The 22,108-nt window shown below is 54.7% G+C and overlaps 1 protein-coding gene across 2 annotated transcripts in view; it reads right to left on the bottom strand.

Annotated features, from left to right (window-relative positions):
- FBXO21 (F-box protein 21) overlaps positions 1-22,108 on the bottom strand; it is a 29,861-nt gene that overhangs the window by 3,473 nt on the left and 4,280 nt on the right. Inside the window, exons 4-11 of one of the 2 annotated variants that reach the window (XM_055147012.1) lie at positions 16,623-16,744; positions 13,726-13,872; positions 13,326-13,462; positions 12,388-12,524; positions 8,157-8,336; positions 6,640-6,772; positions 2,544-2,755; positions 1,095-1,252 (exon numbers count right to left, since the gene is read on the bottom strand). In XM_055147012.1, the coding sequence (XP_055002987.1) occupies positions 1,095-1,252; positions 2,544-2,755; positions 6,640-6,772; positions 8,157-8,336; positions 12,388-12,524; positions 13,326-13,462; positions 13,726-13,872; positions 16,623-16,744 (1,226 nt within the window). The remainder of the gene's footprint in view (positions 1-1,094; positions 1,253-2,543; positions 2,756-6,639; positions 6,773-8,156; positions 8,337-12,387; positions 12,525-13,325; positions 13,463-13,725; positions 13,873-16,622; positions 16,745-22,108) is intronic. The other variant, XM_055147013.1, reaches the window with a different exon arrangement.

The following is a 22,108-nucleotide window of genomic DNA, read 5'->3' on the forward strand; positions in this document are numbered from 1 at the left end:
GGGAGGCGGGGCGCTGGGGACGGAGGAGCAGGGCACAGGGCCGAGCAGGTGCCAGGGGCCTGCGGACAAGCGGGGGCTGCACGGAGAATCCCCGCACTCAGCGCCTGGGGCTGTCCCAGAGGCCGCAGAGGGGACAGAAATAAGCAGCCCGAGGCGAGAGCCCCAGGGCATGGCAGGCCTGTGGGGAGCCACCCAGCCCGAACCCCGAGCAGGACGCCATGGCCGCTGGGGGGAACCCAGCAGGGGCACCCCAAGACCGTCCCCGAACACGGCCCGTTCAACCTTCACTTCAGAGGCTGCAGACTCTGAGCTGTGCTTGTCTCCAGTCCCCGCATTGCCGGGAGTAGCTCGAGCCTCTCCTCCAGGCTGACTGCATGACCGTCGGGCGGGCGCGGCCAGGGGGGCGTCAGCACCAGCACCAGCCACACTCGGCCCCACCGGCACGGAAGTACCCAGCGCAGAGCACTCATCTCTACCCGGGGGGTGGAATCTGAGCACCCAGCAATGCTGTCGGGCTACGGGGCCACCAGGCAGGGTCCAGGACACAGCCCGACCCCCCAGCCCCGAACACACAGCCCCCGAGTGCATAGGGGGCTACACCGGGCCCCAAGCCTGGAGCACCGTGTCCCGAATCCCGCGCTCCTGTCCCCGCGGGTGCAGCTGTCCGGCTCACGGGCCCCGCCGGGCTCAGGCCGTGTCCGGGGAAGCGTACCTTGTGCCTCGTCTGACTACTTCGGAGACTCTTACGCGCTGTGTGTTTCTACTTTCGCTTGTCAGACCCTTAGTGGGCCCCCCACAGGAAGGAGAACGTCAGGGGCGGGGCCTCCTCCCCCGGTTTCCCCCGTCCCTCGGGGCTGGAGGTGGGAGAACACAGCAGCGCCTCCTCCCTGGGCTACGGCATCCCCCAGGCGGGGGCCACCCGCCTCTGCGGGCTGCATCCGCCCGTCTCCAGAGCCCAGGGCTGGGAATGCCCCGGCAAGGAGTGCCTGGGGGGCTCTGCCAGGGACCGCAGTGGCCATGCCGGCCCCCGCTGGCGGGCACAGGCGCGGTGGGTGGGGGGGCGCAGTGAGCGACGCCCCGCAGGACACACTCACCCTGGGCTGCGTATCGACAGGAGCCGTCCTCCACCAGGACGTTGTAGAAAGGCTGATGGTGGCCGTGGGGGAGGCTGTGCACGTTCATGTTCCGGATCCACTCGTGGCCCATCATGCAGGTGGGGTCCCAGCCGTAGATGACGCAGTTATAGCCGTACCTGGTCGGCAGAGGACAGCGGCCGTCAGAGCCCAGGGCCTCCCTGGCCTCGAGGGGGGTGAGGGGAGGAGGGACGATGGCAGAGGCGGCACTGGCTCTTGCTGCAGGGCACCCGGTGCCCACCCCTCCTTTGCAGGCCCACCTGGCGCTGGGCCAAGCAGCACCTCATCTGGCGGAGAGGCAAGAAGGCGCTTTCCCCGGTCCCCGGGAGCGTCCGCACAGGCCTGACCACCCCAGGGTCCACTCCTAGCAGAGGCGAGACCGAGAGCTCAAGGCACGACTCGGACAGTGACTTCGTGACCCGGAGCAGGGAAGGTACCAGCCATACAGCCCGGCGGGAGAGAGGGCCGGCCAGCAGGACAGCAGCGAAGGGCCTGGACCCAGAGGGAAACAGGCCCGGGGGGGAGGGCGGGCTCCCCCGGGGCCGAGCTGCAGCTGGGACGACCCGGGGCACTGGCCTCCCCCAGACTGGCCCTACTGTGCGGACAGCTAGGGTGGGCCTCGTGCGCGGCTCTACTCTGAAGGGTTTTAAATCCAGACTGAAGTTAAAAACAAAAACGAAGGCTGGGGAGGGGGCAGAGCAGGAGACACTTTCGCCCTGCCCACGGCTGGCCTGGGGTCCATTCCCAGTACCCCACAAAGCCCCTAAGCCCTGCCAGGCATAATCCCTGAGCACTGCTGGGGGCCCCCCAAAACCAAGCTAACAATAACAACAAAATTCATGTAAATAAAATGGGCAGGAGGGGGCGGGGGGCCCCCAAAACAATCCCAAATTGGGGAGAGACGGCCGCAACTTATCTGTGCACGGAACATTAGCTGGCGGCTGAGGTCACAGTGCAGACCCTGGGGGGGCCGCCAGTGAGCACGAACAGAGCCCCTCGAGGCCTGTGGCAAACGCCGTGGGCCCACCCGGGGGGCTGCCCGGTCCAGAGCACTGTGGACACTGCCAACAACTCCTGTGGGGGTCTCGTCGCGGCCCTCGGGGGACATGCTTGAGGCGTGAGTGCTCTGGAGCACTTCCTACCTACCGCTGAGTGCCCGGCCCGGCCCCAGCACCCCCCTGTCCAGCACCCTGATCCAGGAGGCGGAGACGGTGCGGAGGCGAGTGAGGAAGCGAGAGACGCGGGTGCTTCCGGCCGCGCCCCGTCCGCACAGGGGAGGGCCGGGGAGCCAGCGGTCACTCCCGGCCCCGCCGACGTGAGTCCTCCTCGGGCGGCTCCGGCCGGTCCGGTCCCTGCAGGCTGGCGGGCAGCCGGGCGTCCTCTGGCGCGCGGGCCGGCCGCGACACTCACCTCTTGTGCTTCATTATGAGCCCAATGGAGTAGCAGACATCCCGGTGCTTCTCGTGGGAGCGGAGCTTCACCTCCACCCCCACCTCCTCCTTCTTACGCTCAATGTGCTCTAGAGTGTGCTGCACCAGATAGCCCACCGCCCCGTGCTGCCCGGGGTCGAGGGTCTGGATGTGCTGGAGGATGTCAAGCACCTTCAGGACAAGACAGAAAGACTAGGAGATAATATTCTCATTTAGGCCTTTTCTCTCCCGCAGCGCGGGTCCTAGAGCTACCTGAGCGGGCAAGGGGCGGCAGGCGGCGAGGGCTGCGTCCAGGCAGTGCGTCCTGCCCGCGGGGGCGCAGAGCCTCTCTCGGAGACGGGGTCTGGGGAGGGGGGAGAAGAGAGGGGGGAGGGGGCCGCGCGGAGCACGTGGGGCGGAGGCGGGGGATGCCCTGCTGGGATCTGCCCAACACACGGGGGGAGCTGCTCTCCCACCCCGCCCCAACCCGGGGGCACCTTCGGGGGAATCCTCAGGGGGTCTAAGTCTTTCTGAAAAGGGGGCCTGGAAACCGGAGACAGGAGGGGAGCCACGTGGACCCGACACTCTAGGACAGGCGGAACCCAACGCCGACACAGCCGCCAGCCCGTCCCTGGGCACTGTGCAGAGGGCTCTGCAGACACTCGCCCCCGCTGAGTAGCTGGGCAACCTGGACTCCACCCCGGAACGTATCGGCGCCCTGATCAGGGGGTGACTAAGAACGGCTTCCTCCATCGAGACACCTGAGCTTATGGGAACAGGAAATCTCCACTCTGACGAAATCTGAGATCCCAGCTCCTGAAAAACCCAATCTGGTCTCCGGGATGGAGACGCTGAGAACGTCACTGTTACTCAGCGTCAAGGGCTCGGCTGGTCGTGATGACGCCACTCCTGAGGTGTGCAGAGTCCTCTGACCCTCTAAGCACACTTCACAGTGACGCGGGAGCCAGTGGGGACGGGACCAGGCTGCCACCTGGGCCCAGCGTGCCCTACTGCGGGGCAGGAGACGGGCAGGCGGCCCCTGCGAGCAGCCCGGCGGGCGGCCACGCTCTCCCCGCAGAGCCCAGGGCATGCAGGGGCCGGCAGTGCCCCCAGGGGGATGGGGGAGACCGGGCCATCGCCGAGGTGGGCAGTGCAGGGCAGGAAGGACCCCATGTAAGGAGCACTGGAGGGAGAGGGAAGCGGAGAGAGGCTGGATCAGGGTCACGGGGAAGGACAGGGCGTGCCAAGCTGGAAGGGCGAGGGAAGACGAGCGCCAGCAGACTGGCCACTGAGAGGCTGCGGGGCAGGGACGGGTCACTGGCTCCCCAGGCAAGAGCAGCTGCTGCGGAGGCCAGGACAGAGCCCGGTGCCCAAAGCCATAGCGTGGGCGGCCAGCTGCCCCGCAGCCGTGGAGGGCGCCTCTGGAAGGGGCACAGTGCCCGCTGCCGGTGGGAGAGGCTACAGGGCTGCCCCAGGGCCGTCAGCTCTCGCCTGGGGGGAGGGGTGGGGCAGGGCGGACGCTCCTGGCAGACGCAGGGAACTCGGAAGCAGGAGACCAGTGCGGGGCACGAGTCAGTGGACAGTGGTGGGCGCCTGCCCGAGCTCAGGCTTGCGGCAGAAACGGGGGGCACCACTGGCACTGAAACTCGGACCCGTTTGCACGCGGGGTCCGTTGGTTAATCCCTGGCACTGAAAAAATTTAAAAATGGAGGGAGTTTCCACAGCCATTATACAGATTCAATGCGATCCCTATGAGGATACCCAGGACATTCTTCAAAGAAATGGAGCAAACACTGCTGAAATTCATATGGAACAATAAACCCCCACGAACAGCTAAAGCAGTTCCTGGAAGAAGATGGGAGGCATCGCCTTCCCCAACCTCAAACTCTACTACAAAGCGGTAATAAAACAGCATGGTACTGGAACAAAGGCAGAGCCACAGATCAATGGGACAGGGTAGAATATCCTGACACACACCCTCAAATATAGCATCATCTAATCTTTGAGAATGGAGCAATTAATGTGAAGTGAAGCAAGAAAAGCCTCTTTAACAAATGGTGCTGGCAAAACTGGACAGCTACATGCAAAAAAAATGGGCTCAGGGGGCTGGAGCAATAATACAGCGGGGAGGGCTTTTGCCTTGCACGCAGCCGACCAGGGTTCAATTCCCATCATCCCATATGGTCCCCAAGCACCACCAGGAATAATTTCCTGAGTGAAAAGCCAGGAGTAACTCCTGTGCATCGCCAGGTGTGACCCAAAAAGAAAAAAAAAAAAAGGGCTTAGACCTCTACCTACACCATGCACGAAAGTCAGATCAAAGTGGACTAAAGACCTCAACATCAGACCAGAATCCATCAGGTACACTGAAGACAAGGTTCACAAAACCCTCCACGATGCTGAAGCTAAAGGTATCTTTAAAGGTGACACACCATTGGCCAAACATGTGGAAACAGAGAGAGACAAATGGGACTACCTTAAATTGAGAAGCTTCTACACCTCAAAAGATAGTGACCAGAATACAAAGACAAGTCTATAGAATGGGAAAGAATATTCACCCAATACCCATTTGATAAGGGGTTAATATCAAGGATTTACAAGGCACTGGCTGAACTCCACAAAAAGAGAACATCCAACCCCATCAAAAAATGGGGCAATTAGGGGGCTGGAGCGATAGCACAGCGGGTAGGGCGTTTGCCTTGCACGCGGCCGACCTGGGTTCGATTCCCAGTATCCCATATGGTCCTCTGAGCACCGCCAGGGGTGATTCCTGAATGCAGAACCGGGAGTAACCCCTGTGCATTGCCAGCTGAGACCCATAAAGCAAAAGAAAAAAGAAAAAAAAATGGGGCAATTAAATGAACAGAAACTTTCTCAAAGAAGAAATCCGAATGGCCAAAAGACACATGAAAAAATGTTCATCACTAATCATCAGGGAGATGCAGATCAAAACAACGATGAGATACCATCTCACACCACAGAGACTGGCCCACATCCAAAAGAACAAAAGCAACTGGTGTTGATGCGGATGTGGGAAGAAAGGAACTCTCCTTCACTGCTGGTGGGAATGCCGACTGGTTCAAGCCTTTTGGAAAACAGTATGAACACTTCTCAAAAAATCAGAAACTGAGCTCCCATTTCACCCAGCAATACCACTTCTGGGAATATATCCTGGAGATGCAAAAAAGTAGAGCAGAAATAACATCTGCACCTATATGTTCATTATTTATGTTTATAGTAGCCAGAATCTGGAAAAAAACCCATGTGCCCGAGAACAGATGACTGGTTAAAGGAACTTTGGTACATCTACACAATGGAATACTATGCAGCTGTTAGAAAAGATGAAGTCATGAAATTTGCATATAGGTGGATCAACATGGAAAGTATCATGGTAAGTGAAATGAGTCAGAAAGAGAGGGACAGACATAGAAAGATTGCACTCATTTGTGGAATATAAAGTAACAGAATGGGAGACTAACACCCAAGAACAGTAGAGGTAAGTGCCAGGAGGATTACTCCACAGCTCAGAAGCTGGTCTCACATGCTTGGGGAAAAGATAGCTCAGATAAAGAAGGGACCACCAAGTAAAGGGTTGTAGGAGGGCCCGTTCGGAATGGGAGATGCGGGCTGAAAGTAGACTATATAGGCCGAACATGATGGCCACTTAATACCTCTACTGCAAAACACAACACCCTAAAGGAGAGAGAGAGCAAAAGGATTGGGGTGGGGTGAGGGGAGGATGGGGTGGGGGTGGTGGGAGGGATGCTGGAGCCATTGGTGGTGGAAAATGGGCACCGGTGGAGGGATGGGCACTCGACCATTGTACGACTGAAACGAAAGCATGGAAGTTTGTAAGTCTGTAACTGTACCTCAGGGTGATTCACTAATAAAAATTAAAAAAAAAAATCAATGGAATATGTTTTTTTTTGTTTAAAAAAAAATGGAGGGAGTTAAAATTTGCTGCAGGACCAACACTGGGAGAATCTGAGTGAACGTGCTGACCCCTCCGTTAATGCAGGGGTGAGTTGTGAAAGCCGCCTTCCAGTGAGGGAAGCCCTCTCTAAAGAAGGTGCAAAGCATCAAAGTGAAATAATTACCTTCTCTGGCCAGATCCCCAGATGGAAGTAAAGCCTGGCCTGGAGGAGCAGCAGCTGCACCTGGTCCGGGTACATGGCCAGGTAGAGGTCCAGCGAGTCTCGGAGGAGCTGGTAAGACTGGTCGATGCCCTCCCTGGTGAGAGAAAGGAAACCGAGTCACCCACCCGCCTGGCTCGCAGCTAAGGCTTTCTCGAGTACTTGACACAAACTCCATGGTTTGGGATATTTCTCCTTCTTGTTCCGGGACCACACCCGGTGGTGCTCAGGGCTGACTCCTGGCTCTGTGCTCAGGAGTCAGTCCTGGCGGGCTCGGGGGACCCGATGGACACCAGGCATCGACCCAGGTCAGCTGCGTGCAAGTCAAGCGCCCTACCCACTGGACTATCTCTCCAGCTGTTCCAGATTTCTGAGCTTCCCCTCGGTCAGCAAGTGGGCACAGCACTTTTAATTACCACAAGCAAAGACGGAACAAGGATAAGGCACCTGCCCTGCACACAGCCGACCCTGGTCTGAACCCTGGGCCATCTGGTCCCCCACGCGCCCCCAAGGTTCACTCTTGAGCACAGAGCCGGGAATAGTCCCTGGGCATGGCTGGGTGCACCCCGTACACCAAAACTGACCCCCAATCACAGAAATATAAACGTTGTACCCCACTGTGGCGCTGAAGTGAAAACCGATTTCCGTCCCTTGTGTCACCCACCAGTGACCCACACACAGAGGACACTGCCCGGCTGGGGGCAGCGCGGGGCCATGGCCGTGCTGGGGGCGGAGGCTGCTTTGGCCTGCCGTGTCAGCTGTGGACACGGACTCATCGATCGCAACCGACACCATGCGGCGGGAGAGGCTGTGGGACTGGGGGCAGAGGGCACACGGGGAAAACTCCACTTTCTGCTCTGGGTGTTTTTTTTTTTTTTTTGCTTTTTGGGTCATACCCAGGGATGCTCAGGGGTTCCTCCTGGCTCTGCACTCAGGAATCACTCCTGGCGGTGCTGGGGGACTATACGGAGTGCCGGGGATCGAACCTGGGCTGGCTGTGTGCAAGGCCAACACCCTCCCCGCTGTGCTATCACTCCGCCCCTCTGCTCAATTTTGCTCTAAATCGAAAACTGCCCTTAAAAATAAAAATCGAGGGGCTGGAGCGACAGCACAGCGGGTAGGGGAGGGCGTTTGCCTTGCATGCGGCCGACCCGGGTTCGATTCCCAGCATCCCATAGGGTCCCCTGAGCACCGCCAGGGGTAATTCCTGAGTGCAGAGCCAGGAGTGACCCCTGGGCACTGCCAGGTGTGGCCCAAAAAGTAAAATAAATAAATAAAACTCGAGTCTATTGGAAGCAGTAATTCTGCCACCAGGCAGGGCACTCTGACAGCAGTGGGCAGCCGCCCGCGCTCCTGGGCTGGGCTCGGGAGAAAGCCCTGGAGACTCGGGGGGGACGTTCTGCCTCCCAAACTGACCTCGGCGCCACCCCTGCTAACGACGACCGTCCCCCCGGAGGCGCGGGCGGGCCGGGGGCACTCACCGCTTGCCCAGGCTGAGCAGGTTGCCCACCATGCGCTGCAGCACCTTCTTGACGTTGACCACCCCGTACAGGGCGGCGGTCACGTGCTGGCCGATCAGGTACTCGCACTCCTTCACCGTCAGCTGCTTGCCTTTCCCGAAGGCGTCGATGTAGATGTAGTCGAAGATGTCCAGGGTCGCCCTAGCCCGAGCGCAGAGGGGGCCGCGTCAGAGCCTCGGCGGCGTCCGCACTGGGGCGCTGCTCCCCGAACCACCAGGGTCGTGGCCCGAGTTCACAGGGCCCGATGCGGGGGCGAGAGCGGCAGTGCGGTGGGGAGGGCACCTGCCGTGCCCCGGCATCCCACAGGTCCCCCGCACACACATCGCCAGGAGCCGGTCCCTGAGCACCGCAGGGTGACCCCAAGCCCAACCCCCAGGCCCCCCAAAACTTAAAGGAGCCACGCTAGACAGTGTCCAGACCACACGGCACAGGGAACTCTGCGGACAGACAGAACAGCACGATGCACTGCTGAGCATCTCTAGGGAGATGTGAAAATCTTGCCGGGGGTCCAGCAAAAAGTTGAAGGAAGCCCACCTGGAATGCTGGGCCAATCCCTCAGCAAAAAGGAATGCTCGGGACCCCCGAGGCCTCCTCAGCGCGGGGCCGGGATGCAGGGCCTGGTGTGTGGTGAGCCTGCGCTCAACACATGAGCCAGCTCCCCCGCCCCGGGCACGTGGATCTGTGAAGCAACTTCTGCTGCGATCTGAACAGTGATTGCAAATTATTCATGGAACTTTCTCCTGGGCTGCCAAAAGGGCCCAGCTTTCTCCCTTGAGTCATACCAATGGTTCTTTTCTGTTTTTTAAATGGTGTGAGAATATCTATGTTCCAGAAATAAGAACTGCTCATCAACTCTTTGTAAAGCCGGAGAATTCTAGTTACAGGCTCTCTGGTAAATCAAACAACAGCAATTTGTTCTGTTTTGGGGGCCATACTCAGCTCTGCTCAGGGACTATGTATATGGTGCTGGGGACGGAACCCAGGTCATCTGCATGTAAGCCTTACCCGCTTACTCTCTCTCTGGCTCCCAGTTATATATTTTATCTGTGTTTGGGTCACAGCTGGTGTTGCTCATGGGACCATATGGGGAACGAGGGATTGAACTTGGCCACGTGCAGGCCAAGTGTCTCACCCACTATTCTATCACCACTCCTGCCCCAAATAACGTATTTCTAAAAATTCATGCAATTAAGTCAGGAGTGAGCCAAGAGAGCAGAGTGGAATACTCGAAAAGCCTCAGGGGCAGGAAGCTAACCTCAGGGCTGTTCGATCCACCACGTAACACAACCTACCCGACCCCCAGGGCGGGTCATCACAGCCCTCAGGACCGGGTCTGGAGCACAAACCCTCTGGGCTCACACGGCCAGTCTGAGCACTGTGAGGAACTGCTCTGAACTCCCAAAGACCACTGGGGCAGCCTCCTGTAAAAAAAATACTCCAGGATGGTGACGGGGCTTAGCGGCAGAGAATAAGCTCTCTACTTAGAGGAGCCGAGATTAGCCTCAAGAGCAACAGGAAAGAAAACTACTCTAAAAATAGAGACTGGCATAAAAAAAAAAAAAGAAAGAAAGAAATGCGGGTGGGGGGGGGGGAGGCAGGGCCAGGTGGAGGCACTATGCCTCTTATCAAACTAGGAATTTATTTATTTTTGGTTTTGGGCTCACACCCAGCAGTGCTCAGGCCTTACTCCTGGCTCTGAACTCAGGGATCACTCCTGGCGGTGCTCAGGGAACCATACAGGATGCCGGGAATAGAACCAGGGTCAGCTGCGTGCAAGGCAAATACCCTCCTTGCTGTGCTCCCTCTGAGCCCCAAACCAGCAATTTAGAAGGCTGTTTCGAACCTCTCAATGAGAGGCCCCAATATCATGCTTTATGGTACAAGTTATGCGCATGTCATTTAAAGTCAAAGCAAGAATGCCTACTAATAATGCCTACTAACATTCAACTCTGTGCAAGGGGCCTTAACACCAGAGGAAAAATAGAGGAAAAAGGAGAGAAAAAGCCAAACATGAAAAGGCCAGAAAAACTCGTGATTGTTTATAAAAAAATAAATAAAAGAGGCAAGGGCTGAAAAATATTAGCATCACAATGCGTATTAATGCAAAAGGTACTAATGATCAGATCTGTACCTAAATCACCGACCGTCTTCCTCCCCTGCGTACCATCCCCACCTAACACACAAATAAACGACCCCTCACAAGAGCAGCACAGCCAGGGCCGGGAGGGCGAGTCACAAGGCACACAGTCCGGCATGAAGGGCCGACAAGATTCCTCCTACGAAATCGAGGACTCCACAGCTCAATCCGGGCACCTCCTATGGTCCCCTGAGCGAGCCAGGAGGGACCCCTGAGCACTGCCCGGTGTGGTCCCCAAACAAACTAACATCCATGATGTCAACATAAACTCTACTGCTAATCAATGTTCACAAAGGATTTTGCAGGTATGGCTGACTCTCAAGCTACAGAAAAGCAAAAGGTTCACAAGAACCCAAGGACCGTGCAGACCTTGGGGACGGTCCCCTGCCAGTGACTAGGGAGAATGAGGCAGCGACAAAGCAGGCTGGCCAGTGCAGGCGGAGAGAAGAAACCACGTCTGCCGGCGTCCTCGGCACAGGCGGGGGGCGGAGGGGCTGGTACTTCTGGAGGGCCGGGCAAGGGCGTCCCTAGGGGCCCGGAGACCCCCAATGGCTGCATTCTTCACTTATGCTTGTCTGTTCATTTTGTCATTGAAGAAGGAAAAACAGATCGCTACCACACAGGAAACGTGCCCTGCATCTTGTTATTACGGTAAATATTATGGTACTTGGTGTCTGAAATGCTTTCGAGCATGCAAAATTCCTTGACGGATCATACAGGCATTTACAAATTATTTTAGAGATGTTTGAGGAAATCTGTTGGGTTATTTAGGGAGAAGTGGGTGTAAATCATTTTTCTCACTTGAAAAAAAAAAATGAAAAATGGATGTCTGCTATCCAAAACCCCAAACCATCCAATTCATTTTTAGGAACAAATTATATGTAGCAAACAAGGAGAGCCAGTTCATACTATTTAAGGAAACATACATATGCAATAAACTATCAAATCTGCATGGAGACATTAAATACATTCAGGCTGACTGGGGAGAGGGAGAAAGGGCTAACCCAGAGAAGGCTCCACACACATCTTCCGTTTCATACACTGCCGGGGGGGGGGGGGGGGGAAGAGTAAGAGAGGAGTTACATTCTGTTTCCTACGCCTGCACCAGGCAATCCTACCAGGGAATTCTCACTTATTTCTCCAACTTTTATGTCTTGGGTCTGGGGTCACACCTGGCAGTGCTCAGCAGCTTACTCCTGGCTCTGTGCACTGATTAAGGCAAGTGCCACACCCACTGTACTATCTCTCCAGCTCCTCCAATGCAACCACACACACACACACACACACACACATATCCCATTTCACAGATGAGGGAACTGCATCAGAGGACACCCTAACGTGAACCTAGCCTGACTTACACACACACACATACACACACACACACACACACACACACACACATTTCACAGATGAGGAAACTGCATCAGAGGACACCCTAACGTGACCCTAGCCTGACTTCCAAGCTCAGGCACTTTCTCCCGTAACACTCATTTCACCAGAGTCTCCCCCTGCTGGCTATGAGGAAGCTGTTTCAAAAGCAGGGTAACATCAAGTTACTTTGTTTCTTTCCCCTCTAAATGGTACATTTCATGAAATCACATTTCTATTCTGTGAGCCAGTTCTTCCAAGTAAAAGTTAGAAAACAAGTTTTTTTTGGTTTTTGTTTTTTAAAAGCACCGCATTGTCTAAAAGGAAACCAGCTTCTAAGAGAATGCAACAAAACTCATTAGCTGGGTCCGCAAAGTACACACCGGCTCCTCACCCCTGCCAGAAAGGCCGATGGCAGCGATAAGGCTGACCCTTCTCTGCACAGAGAACTCGGCCGCTCCGTCCTCCGCGCCCGGCTCGCCTGAGCGGGAGTGTGGGAGGGCGAGGCGGGGGAGTCGATGGGAGTCTGGAAAGTAAGTTTCTCTAAGAACATGAAGAACTCTTCGGTGTGTCTGGGAACAAAGTGAGTTTACGACTGTCCTCCCCGCTCCCGGCATCTGACTCCCAGAGAGGGGAGCACTGAGACGGCCCGAGCTGCCCAGAGCCCACCCGCCCGGGGCGGCTCACCCTTCTGCGCCCTGGCACCACCGCAGTAAGAAGTGACTCGGGAAGTTGACCGGCTCCAGCGGGACCCCCAACTGCCGGGCGATAGTCAAGTAGAGCAGGGACATGCTGATCGGGATCCCCGTTCTGCGTATCAGAACCTAAAGGAGGAAAAGGAAGAGTCCCTGAGCTTCACGGAGCACCAGCTCCTCGCGGTCTCGACCCGCTTCTCAGGCAGACACCTGCAGGGCCCAGCGCCACGCTGGGCTGTGAGGAACAGGGCTGAGTAGCTGCTCACTTAGGGAGGGGGGCGGCACGCTCCACGGGCCAAACTCACCCGCCTCTCGTTTCTGTTTAGAAGAGCTTGATTAAAAATATATATATATATATATGTGTATATATACATTATATATAGACACACAGAGATTCGAAAGAGTACTAGCTCTTGACACAGGACATTCGCACGTCTCCACAAGGCCACACTCACAAGTCCTGCGCGGTCTGCGCCTGTCCCTTTACAATGCAGAACCAAGTCATCAGGACAGAGCACCTGGTCCGTGAGAGGCAGAGGAGCCGGTGGCCCTCCGCAGCGTGCCGACCCCCGATGGCCAGGCTCCTTCTCACAGAAGGAGTGTCAGGCCGGTTCATGGAAAGCGCCGGCAGCCTGCAGTGCAACTGAAGGCGAGGACAAGGGAGCCGGGCGGGAAACAGCGCCCGTGTCCATCCGGAAACACAAACGGACTCCACCAAGCCCAAGGAATATCCATCTGTAGCCCAGAATTTGCCTCTAGGGCTTTCACGGCAGACTATTCTCTGTGAGAAGAAACGCACAGCAACACTCAAACGCCAGGGGCAAGAGCGAATTTCAGCGATAGCGAGAGGTGAGCGGGGGCGACTTAAGTCTTCAAGACCTTCCCTGCGAGGAGCTCAGCGCGTGCCCGTCTGCGTGTGCCAGCACCCACCTGGTGCATGTAGAGGTTCAGGGCGTTGTAATAATCCATCCGATTCCCCTTGAACTTCAGCTGGTCGTACAGGACATAGTTCATGGCGTCCAGCACCTGGCTCTGGAGCTCGATCTCCATGATCATGGGGGATTCGCCTAGAACAGAGACCTACTCTGAGGACACAAGCACCACGGGGCAGGCTGGGGCGAGGGTACCCAGACGCCGGCACTGTTTGACAGAGCACTGTGCACACGGGGGCGGGGGGGCTCTAGAGTCCTTGATCTACGCTGCCCGGGACGCACACGCCTGGGCGTGACTGGGGCCAGAGAAAGGGGACACGCGGCAGAATTTCTCAAGTGCGCCAACTCCTCGAGGCGTCCCCCTGGCACGCGGGGCCGGACCCAGAGCAATGCCACACCTGCCTTGAAGGCCAGACTGGGGTGGCGGCTGTTGATGCCCCGGAGAGTCTTGCAGACGAGCTCGACGATGCCGTCGATCTGGGCCTGGATGTCCTTGAGGTTGATGTTGGAGAGAGGATTGCAGTACTGGTCAATGTACACGGCTCCTGGGGAGGACACATGGCACGGAATCAGCTTCGATCTGCCCCCCCCATGCCAACACCAGGCCGCCCTTTGCCCCAGACACTGCCCTTCACTGTAGCCCACTGGGAAACCTTCCCAGCTCGGATGCCAGGCCTTGCCGTTCCCGTAAAGTTGCATAACGAAGGAGCTGACGATTCACACTTAAAAAAAAATTAATTATATATATATGTATATATATACACATATATGTATATATGTATATATATATATATAAATATAATCTCAAACCTCTCTAGGGTTATGGAATCAAAAAGCCCAGGGCAACATGGCACATCCCCTGACTCTATTACAGGAGAAAGAGTTTACAAAGGAGAGCTCGTCTGGCCCTTGTCTCTCCCTCTTTAACTCTCCTATAGTTCAGAATCGAAAAACTCTAAAAATCCTCATGGCGTGAAGCAGTTCCTTTATTAAGAGGGAAGAAAAAAAAAAAAAAACCAGCTGAAAGTCTCCAACGGCAGATGGGCCATCTGAAGGCCTTACACCTCTCTGAAGGGCCAGCCAGCGAAAGGTCCTTGGAGCTAACTGCATCAGCCGTTCTCAGGGGTTATTCCCAGCTGGCTCTACGCTCACGACTGGCTCTGGGGTCTGAACCTGGGGCCCAAGGATGAAGCAAGCCTCTTAATGCCATTCCATCTCTCCAGCTCTCACCGTACTTTGGAGCTACAAGAACACTTACAAAAAGCCGACAGCGATAAAGATGTACCAAGCAAACAGGAGATAATGTCCATCAAAACCAGCTCTCGGGCTGGAGACAGTGCAGAGCTTTGTGTCCACCCTGTACGTGGCTGACCTAGGGGCAGGCCCTGAGCTGCAGATGCTCCTTGTGTGGAGCCAGGAGGAAGCTCCGAGAATCAGCAGGTGTGGCCCCAAATCAAACTCCCGCAGCCGGAATAAAGGACCACCGACCCTCTCGGCCCTGAGCACATGCCTAAGCAGACACAGCTCTCTGGGTCCTTTGGGTGTGAGGCACTGTCCCTTGGGAGGCCATGGCGTCATTTAAAATGTGAGGGCTCGAAGAGTTAAGGGGCAGTAACTTCCTCCCACACTGCGGGAGAGGCGAGTGGGAGGAACGGGCACCGAGTGACCCGAGGCCCCGCCGCCTCAGGTCGCCCACATGCAGGCCAAAAATCCACGCGGCACTTCTCTCCTGACACGGCTTTGTCAGGGCGCCTGCGTGTTCCAGGGGGCTTCTCCAGGACCAACCCCCACAACCGGCTTCCAAGCCCTCCCCTACTTACGAAACACCCCCTGCCTCCCCACTGCCGCCAGCACCTCCGGGGGATAGTAAGACTTTTGATGGGTCACTTGAAAAGTAGAATCACTTGGCAGACGAAAATGATGCCTGTTTTTCCTAAACAAGCAACTGTTCTTGAAAAGGTGGAATAAACTGCAGGTAGGACGGCTCGATCTGAGGAAGCGTATGAGAGGGTTCCGGGGTGGGGAAAAGGTTTTTTTTGTTGTTGTCTAGTGAACCGAAAGATTTTTCACTTCCTTTTGGATGTTACAAGCCTTTCGCACAGGCAGAGGTAAAATCTGGAGTACGCATGGATGGTAACAAGGGATCACGAGGAACTCAGTGACTCTTGGGAGGAGTAATCTGCACAGAGAGGTCGGGACCACGTAGGAGTGTTTTCAAATCAATGCTTCGGTGGCAGTAAAAACTGCAGGCATTGTACTAGCGAGAGACACGCTCTTACTGGCAGTGGCTTCCCACTGAACGCTGCAGGGTGAAGAGAACAAAGGCAGAATTCAAAGGACGAGGGGTAGCATGAACGGGGGTGCAGAGGCAGGTAGGATACACCTGCGGGTCACCACTGGGGCCGGCAGCCTGGCTGGTGTGAATGAGACATTTTGGAGGTGGACGGGTCAAGGGTCAGAGTTAGAAGGATGATCAGGTCGTAAGGGGCACTGAATGGCAGGCAAGAGACTAAAAAAAAAAGGGGGGGGGTGGGGAAACGAGCAGGCCGCATTCGGCACCCCCCGGAGGATTGGAGGGTCTGGGTCTCGGACAGGACTGGCCGCACCGGCTGCTGTGAGGGGCAGGGGGGCTGCTGGCCGGGGGTGGACAGGGTGGACGGTCGCTGAGAGGAGCAGTGGGGAGGGAGATGTGTGCAGTGGGCAGGTCACTCCTGGGAGAGCCTCGAGTGTCAGCCTCATGTGTACTGCACTGCCGTTAATTGATGGGGATGTTTGTGCAGGGGAAATTTTAAGGTTTTTTTTTGTTTTGTTTTTTAAATTAAGTTACATTTTGTTCTTATTCAACCTGGCTGGAACAAAGAGTCACTGCCATTATCTATCCTATCCACCTGACTTCCCTCCCCCTCGCCTCTCTCTCGCCAGGACGGGCAGACGCACTGCTGCGCGGGAACATCCTGTCCTCACTAAACTTCAACCAGAGGCGCAGGGCTGTGCCCGGGGCAGAGGGAGCCAGGACTAGACGTATTTATTCCCACTCGGAGACGACGGCTCAGAGCTGAGACACGGAGATGCAGCTCACGAGCTCGAAATCAGCCTCCTGCTCCGAACGCAGGCAGCAGCTCCAGGACAGACCAAGCCTCCACGCCAGCGCCTTCCAAACTGCCCGGACGATCGCACCCAGCTCCGGGCCCAGGGAGTGACCTGTCACGGCCCTCTCATCAGGGACAGTCCCCACCACTGCTCCGGGTGCCAAGTGACTTAGCTGAGGACTGGCTCATCCTCGTTAAAACCTTACCTTCAAGGTATGATTCATAGTCATCGGGCTGCTGAAGGAAAGCCTTAAGATTATTTAAAATTTTCTGCTGCCGTAAGTAGTAAAGAATTTTTTTGGCATAGTATTTCCAGGTCAAGGCTTTTCTGGAAGAAAACAACGTCGACACAGAATCACATCATTAAAGCTTCTGAGTATCTACTTTTCCACTTCACATAGACCGTACCATGTTAAAGAGTGTACTTATGCAGAAGGACAGAAATGGTTTATGATCCCACAGTCCCTCTTGCCCGCGAGGCAAACAACACAGGTCAGGACTCTGCGGCAGTAATAAGACGTTAAGTGACTCAGAGTGAAACTAAGTAAGTGCTCAGTTAGCATTAGATGTCTGAAAGGGAAATTAACAGCAATCTGGAAAGGTAGGGGTGCTGACCGGGTCTCTGAGGCAAAGAGGATCCCCCGGCCAGTGGCCTCCCATGCATGCCTGGGCCTCGCGGGGATTCAGACCCACTGCACCCACTCGGTTCTGCAGACACACTTCCCCGCCTGAACTCCGGGCTTGTCCCTCCCCCTGCACCCATAGTTCTGATTTGACGGGGAGCCCCTTGCTTCCCCTCCCCATCATCTCAGTCTCCGGCCCATCATTCCAGCAGACCTGGACCTCGGCGCCACCCCTGACTGCACGCGCTTCCTCAAAGTCACAATAAGACCAGTAAGGGGACCAGCGTTCTCACCGTCTCGACGAGGACTATGAGCAACTGACAGCTCACGTGGTTCCCTGCCACACCCAGCAGTGCTCAGGGCTTACTCCCAGCTCTGTGCTCAGGGGCCACGACTGGCAGGCTCAGGGGGCCATAGACGGTGCCTGGGATGGAACCCAGGTGGGCCACGTACAAGGCAAGCCCCCCTGCTCCTTTTCAATAGTGCTCTGTGCCCGCATAATCAGGGCTCAGACACCACACAATCCTTTCTCCCTTATCAACTGCCCTCTGGATTTCACCATATGAGCAAATACTTCCACGTGCACCTCGAATCCCACGCCGCTGTCTGGGTGACTGTTCTGGACTACGTGGCTTCCGTATGTGAGCCACTTCTCCAGAAGGGCTCACAGATAATGTCTGTCCGCAGCCTTGACACACCTGGGGCTCAGTTTGGCTGGATACAAAAATCCTTGGCTGAACATTTCGGATTTTTGAGCATCTTCAAAATATGTTTTTCTGCTGCCTCTAGCATAGGGCATTGCTGCTGAAAAGTCTTCTGATATTCTGATTTTTCTTTCTCTTTGGGAAACTCGAAAGTTTCCCAATCTTTCGTTTGTTTTTGTCTTTGGGCCATACCCAGGCGGTGCTCAGGCTGACTCCGGCTCTGAGCTCGGGGATCACTCCTGGCGGTGCTGGGGGCGTTGGGAGGGAGGGAAATGAGACCTAATAGGCCTTGGTTTTTTTTTCCTTTTGGGTCATACCTGGCGATGCACAGGGGTTACTCCCGGCTCTGCAGTCAGGAATCACCCCTGGCGGTGCTCAGGATGGGATGCTGGGAATCGAACCTGGGTCAGCCGAATGCAAGGCAAACACCCTTCCCGCTGTGCTATTGCTCCAGCCCCTTTAGGCCTTGTTTTTAGGCCACACCCGACTGAACCCCAGTTAGCCAAGTGTTAAAGAAGAACTGGGGTTCTGTCTTTAATACCCACTACTGAGATCCATTTCCCTGCTGGTCGCAGAGTCTGTTTTCGGGCACAGCACGGGCCCTTCTAAGACGTTGCCTCTCACACCGGCGAGAGGGGGTTTCCCGCCAGTGGGCCTGGTTCCCCGCACCACGGCACTGCGTGGAGGGCCCCCACAGCAATCTGCACACAAAGGGACTGTGAAAGAGCTATTTTTAAAAAATTAAGCAAGAATACTCCTTGTCTGGCTCCCAAGCCTTCATTCTCCCTTGAGCGCGTATTCCACTTGCTCATGCCCACATTTCTGTGCCCAGCGCTGTATCTCTGGAGAAGCTTGTGTTCTCTTGAACACTTATTTCTCCGCCTTTTCTCCTTGCACATATTTCTAAGCAAGTTGTTGTTCAATAAAATCCATCTTGCTTCACAAAAAGAAGAATATGTATATATATATATATATATATATATATATACATCCCTTGCTGTCTGGGGCTGGAGTGTTAGAATTGGGGGGAGGACACTTGCCCTCTATTTGGCTAACTGGGGTTCGATCCCCAACATCTCATGAGCCGTAACAGGAATGATCACTGCGTGCAGAGCCAGGAGTTACCCCTGAGGATCCCCGGTGTGGCCTAAAAACCAAACAAACAAAAAAACTAAAAAACCCTAAAACCTGTTTTAGGTTCAAACTAGCGGGCCAGTGTTTATATATTAATGACGTCTATCTCTGAGCTGACTGCACTGCCCTAGTGCTAAGGGGCCGTGCGTACTCTCTGCCCCTTCAATAAACAGAGGCAGGCGCCACTGCTATTTTTGTTCGGCATTGCCAGGGCCGCACACGTGTGAGGTATGAACTCTATGGCCGAGCCACAACCCTGGCACTTAACATTTTCCTGAAGTGGATTTTAAAGGTCCCGAAACATGATTCTACGCCACCTAGATCTGCCCACAGGTGAATGGCTTTCTCTGATCCTTTCTGTATGTCCCCATTTTTTCTTAGAGCGAGAAAGAATTCTACTATGATTTCCCTGCTCGGAAAGAAGAAAGCTGTCTACATCCTTTTTCTGCTTCTGCCAGACCAGTCTTGAGTAATAAGGTCCAGTCGAGATCAGTGTTTCCCAGAAAGGGCAATACACTACTCACCCCCTCCTGGGAAGCTGGGGTGGGGGTGGGGCTGCAGCAGCCTCACAGGCAATGGGGGGGGGTCACTTTCTTATTTGTTTGGGGCCATGCGCAGTTGCTCCCAGAGGAACTCGGGGGGTTCATTTGGTGCTGGGGACCCGACCCAGGCTCCACACAGAGGCACTGTGACTGCAGCATAAAGAACACAGATCTCAGCGCGTGCTGTGTGGTATTTTTGGGGAAAAGGTTTTCCAAAAGGTGGCAGCAGGCCCAATGTCTGGGAACTCTGGCCCTCGACTGTAGTTTTGCAATACATTATTTTTTCCTATGATAATAATTAAAAAAAAAAAAAAGCCTGAGCATCTGTTGAAAGTTTCCTCTTCTGCATGTATTTTATGACAATATTATTCAATTTCCCTTGCTGTCTGGGGCTGTGCTATTATTATCTGACGACAGTGCTATTATTCAATTAAAACACCGAGGGGCCCGAGGAAGAGCACAGGAGTAGGCATTCATCCCGCAGCCCGCCAGCCCCAGTCCTAGCCCTGGGACCACGAGCAGTGCCAGGGGCACTCTACAGCAAGAGCCCGAGCCTGGCCGGGCGTGGAGCACTTGCTCTTTGCACAGGCGAGGCCTGGGTTCAACTCTCAGCGCCACACAGTCCCAGGCACCAGGACGGGAGCAGCCCTCGGCCCCGCCTACCAGAGCAGGACGCCGACGACAGGAGCGGCACCAGGCCTCCTCTTCCCAAACCCTCTGGGTCCTGTGGGACACAACTCGGCTCCTGCACTGGTCGTAGAAGAACAAAGTCTTCCCACTGAAGGGCATATATTCTACTGTGCCTTTCCATCAGGTTCCACAGCTATGCCCAGAAACCCTATTCCTAGGGCTTGATTACTCGGAAACAAACTCCCTAGAAACATCACATTTAGCTACTCCACGGTAACGGGAAAAAAAATGTGGAAGACAGTGGTTACCCATCTGTACGCAGACGGGTAGTTATAGTAAATACTGTAAAACGGTATGCAATCGTTTTCAAAAGTGAATCTGACCTTTTAATCAATAATCAGGATAGGTATTCTCTTTCAGGGGGGCCTCCCAGACCTGGGGGGGTGGGGTGGGGGCGAGGGGGCCTGTCAATTCAGAGCAAGGGCCAGGGATGCTGCAGTACTTGGTGCTCGGGACACCAGACCATCAGGTGTGCTCAGGGGGCCCCAGGCTGCACCAGCCAACGCTCAGTGCTCAGGGCACCAGCACCCACCTGGGGCAGCCATGAGCAAGGCACATGCACCTGAAGCCTACACTCTTTCCCTGCCCCCAGTCACTGCTACACGGAGACTGAAAAAAAAAAAGACATCAAAAAGGACCTATATTGTTACATTCCATAAAATAAGGATCTGCCATTTGGAGGTTAATGGGCTAAAACTTCTGATTAAACATGGCTGATTTAGAAAACAATCACGATCCTCCTCCATCTCTACATGTATCGGCGTATATTAGCGTGGAAGGATATAAGCTAAATGTCACCGCTAATTCCAGGATGGGAGCAGGGAAGGCCGACAGGACGGAAGGAGCAGGGACAAACAGCAAAAGCACCATTTGCAAGGAGCAAACCAAAACCAATCAACACAGCACGTCCGACAGTACCTTTCCGCACTTAGAATGTATGTGCACGTAAAAGACAGGCCAGCTTTTATTTTTAAGGCTACACAATACTGACTATTAGATCACACTTCAATTCATTTATAGATAAACCAAAATAGAAACGGAAAAATGACCTGTCTACGTCTGAACTCATCCAAGGCCGAGAATAGAGACACATCTTCCCTCGCCCTACTGTGAGTTTCAGTCTCTCTTAAACCCTCTTAAGGAAAGAATCTTATGTCTTATCTGTAAGTCATTTCACAATAATCCCTCCTAAAGAGATAAGCAACTGACAGCATTCTTACTTTCATCACTAGTGAAGTTTCTAGAACTTTCACAGCAGAAAATCTGTTTTGTTTGTCACTGGCTCATGCCTGGTGATGCTCAGGGGTTCATAAGGGATGCTGGGGATTGAACCCGGATCAGCCACGTGCAAGGCAGGCACCTTCCCTGGTATACTACCTCTCCAGCTCCGAGCAGAGAATTTTTGGTAGGTAAATTAAGCTGCATGTTATCTTTTGATAAAGAAGAAATTACTTTTCCCAGCAAAAGATATGACATAACAAATTTTAAGCAATAACCAAGAGATAATGAATATCTCTTGATCAGGAGGAAGATTCAAGTACTTGTAATCTCATGATCAAATATTACTCTTTTGGTAACTAACCTGAGGAACAGTTAAATCTCATCCATTACAACATAATTAAGGGGCTGGAGTGATAGCACAGCGGGGAGGGCGTTTGCCTTGCATGCGGCCGACCCGGGTTCGATTCCCAGCATTCCATATGGTCCCCTAAGCACCGCCAGGTGTGATTCCTGAGTGCAGAGCCAGGAGTAACCCCTGTGCATCGCCAGGTGTGACCCAAAAAGAAAAAAAAAAGACATAATTAAGGGGCTGGAGTGATAGCACAGCGGGTAGGGCGTTTGCCTTGCACGCGGCCGACCCGGGTTCGATTCCCAGCATCCCATATGGTCCCCTGAGCACCGCCAGGTGTGATTCCTGAGTGCTGAGCCAGGAGTAACCCCTGTGAATTGCCAGGTGTAACCCAAAAAGCAAAAAAAAAAAAAAAAAAAAAAAACCATA

Source organism: Sorex araneus, chromosome 9, assembly GCF_027595985.1.
Source record: "Sorex araneus isolate mSorAra2 chromosome 9, mSorAra2.pri, whole genome shotgun sequence".
In the NCBI taxonomy this organism is placed as follows: Eukaryota; Metazoa; Chordata; class Mammalia; order Eulipotyphla; family Soricidae; genus Sorex; species Sorex araneus.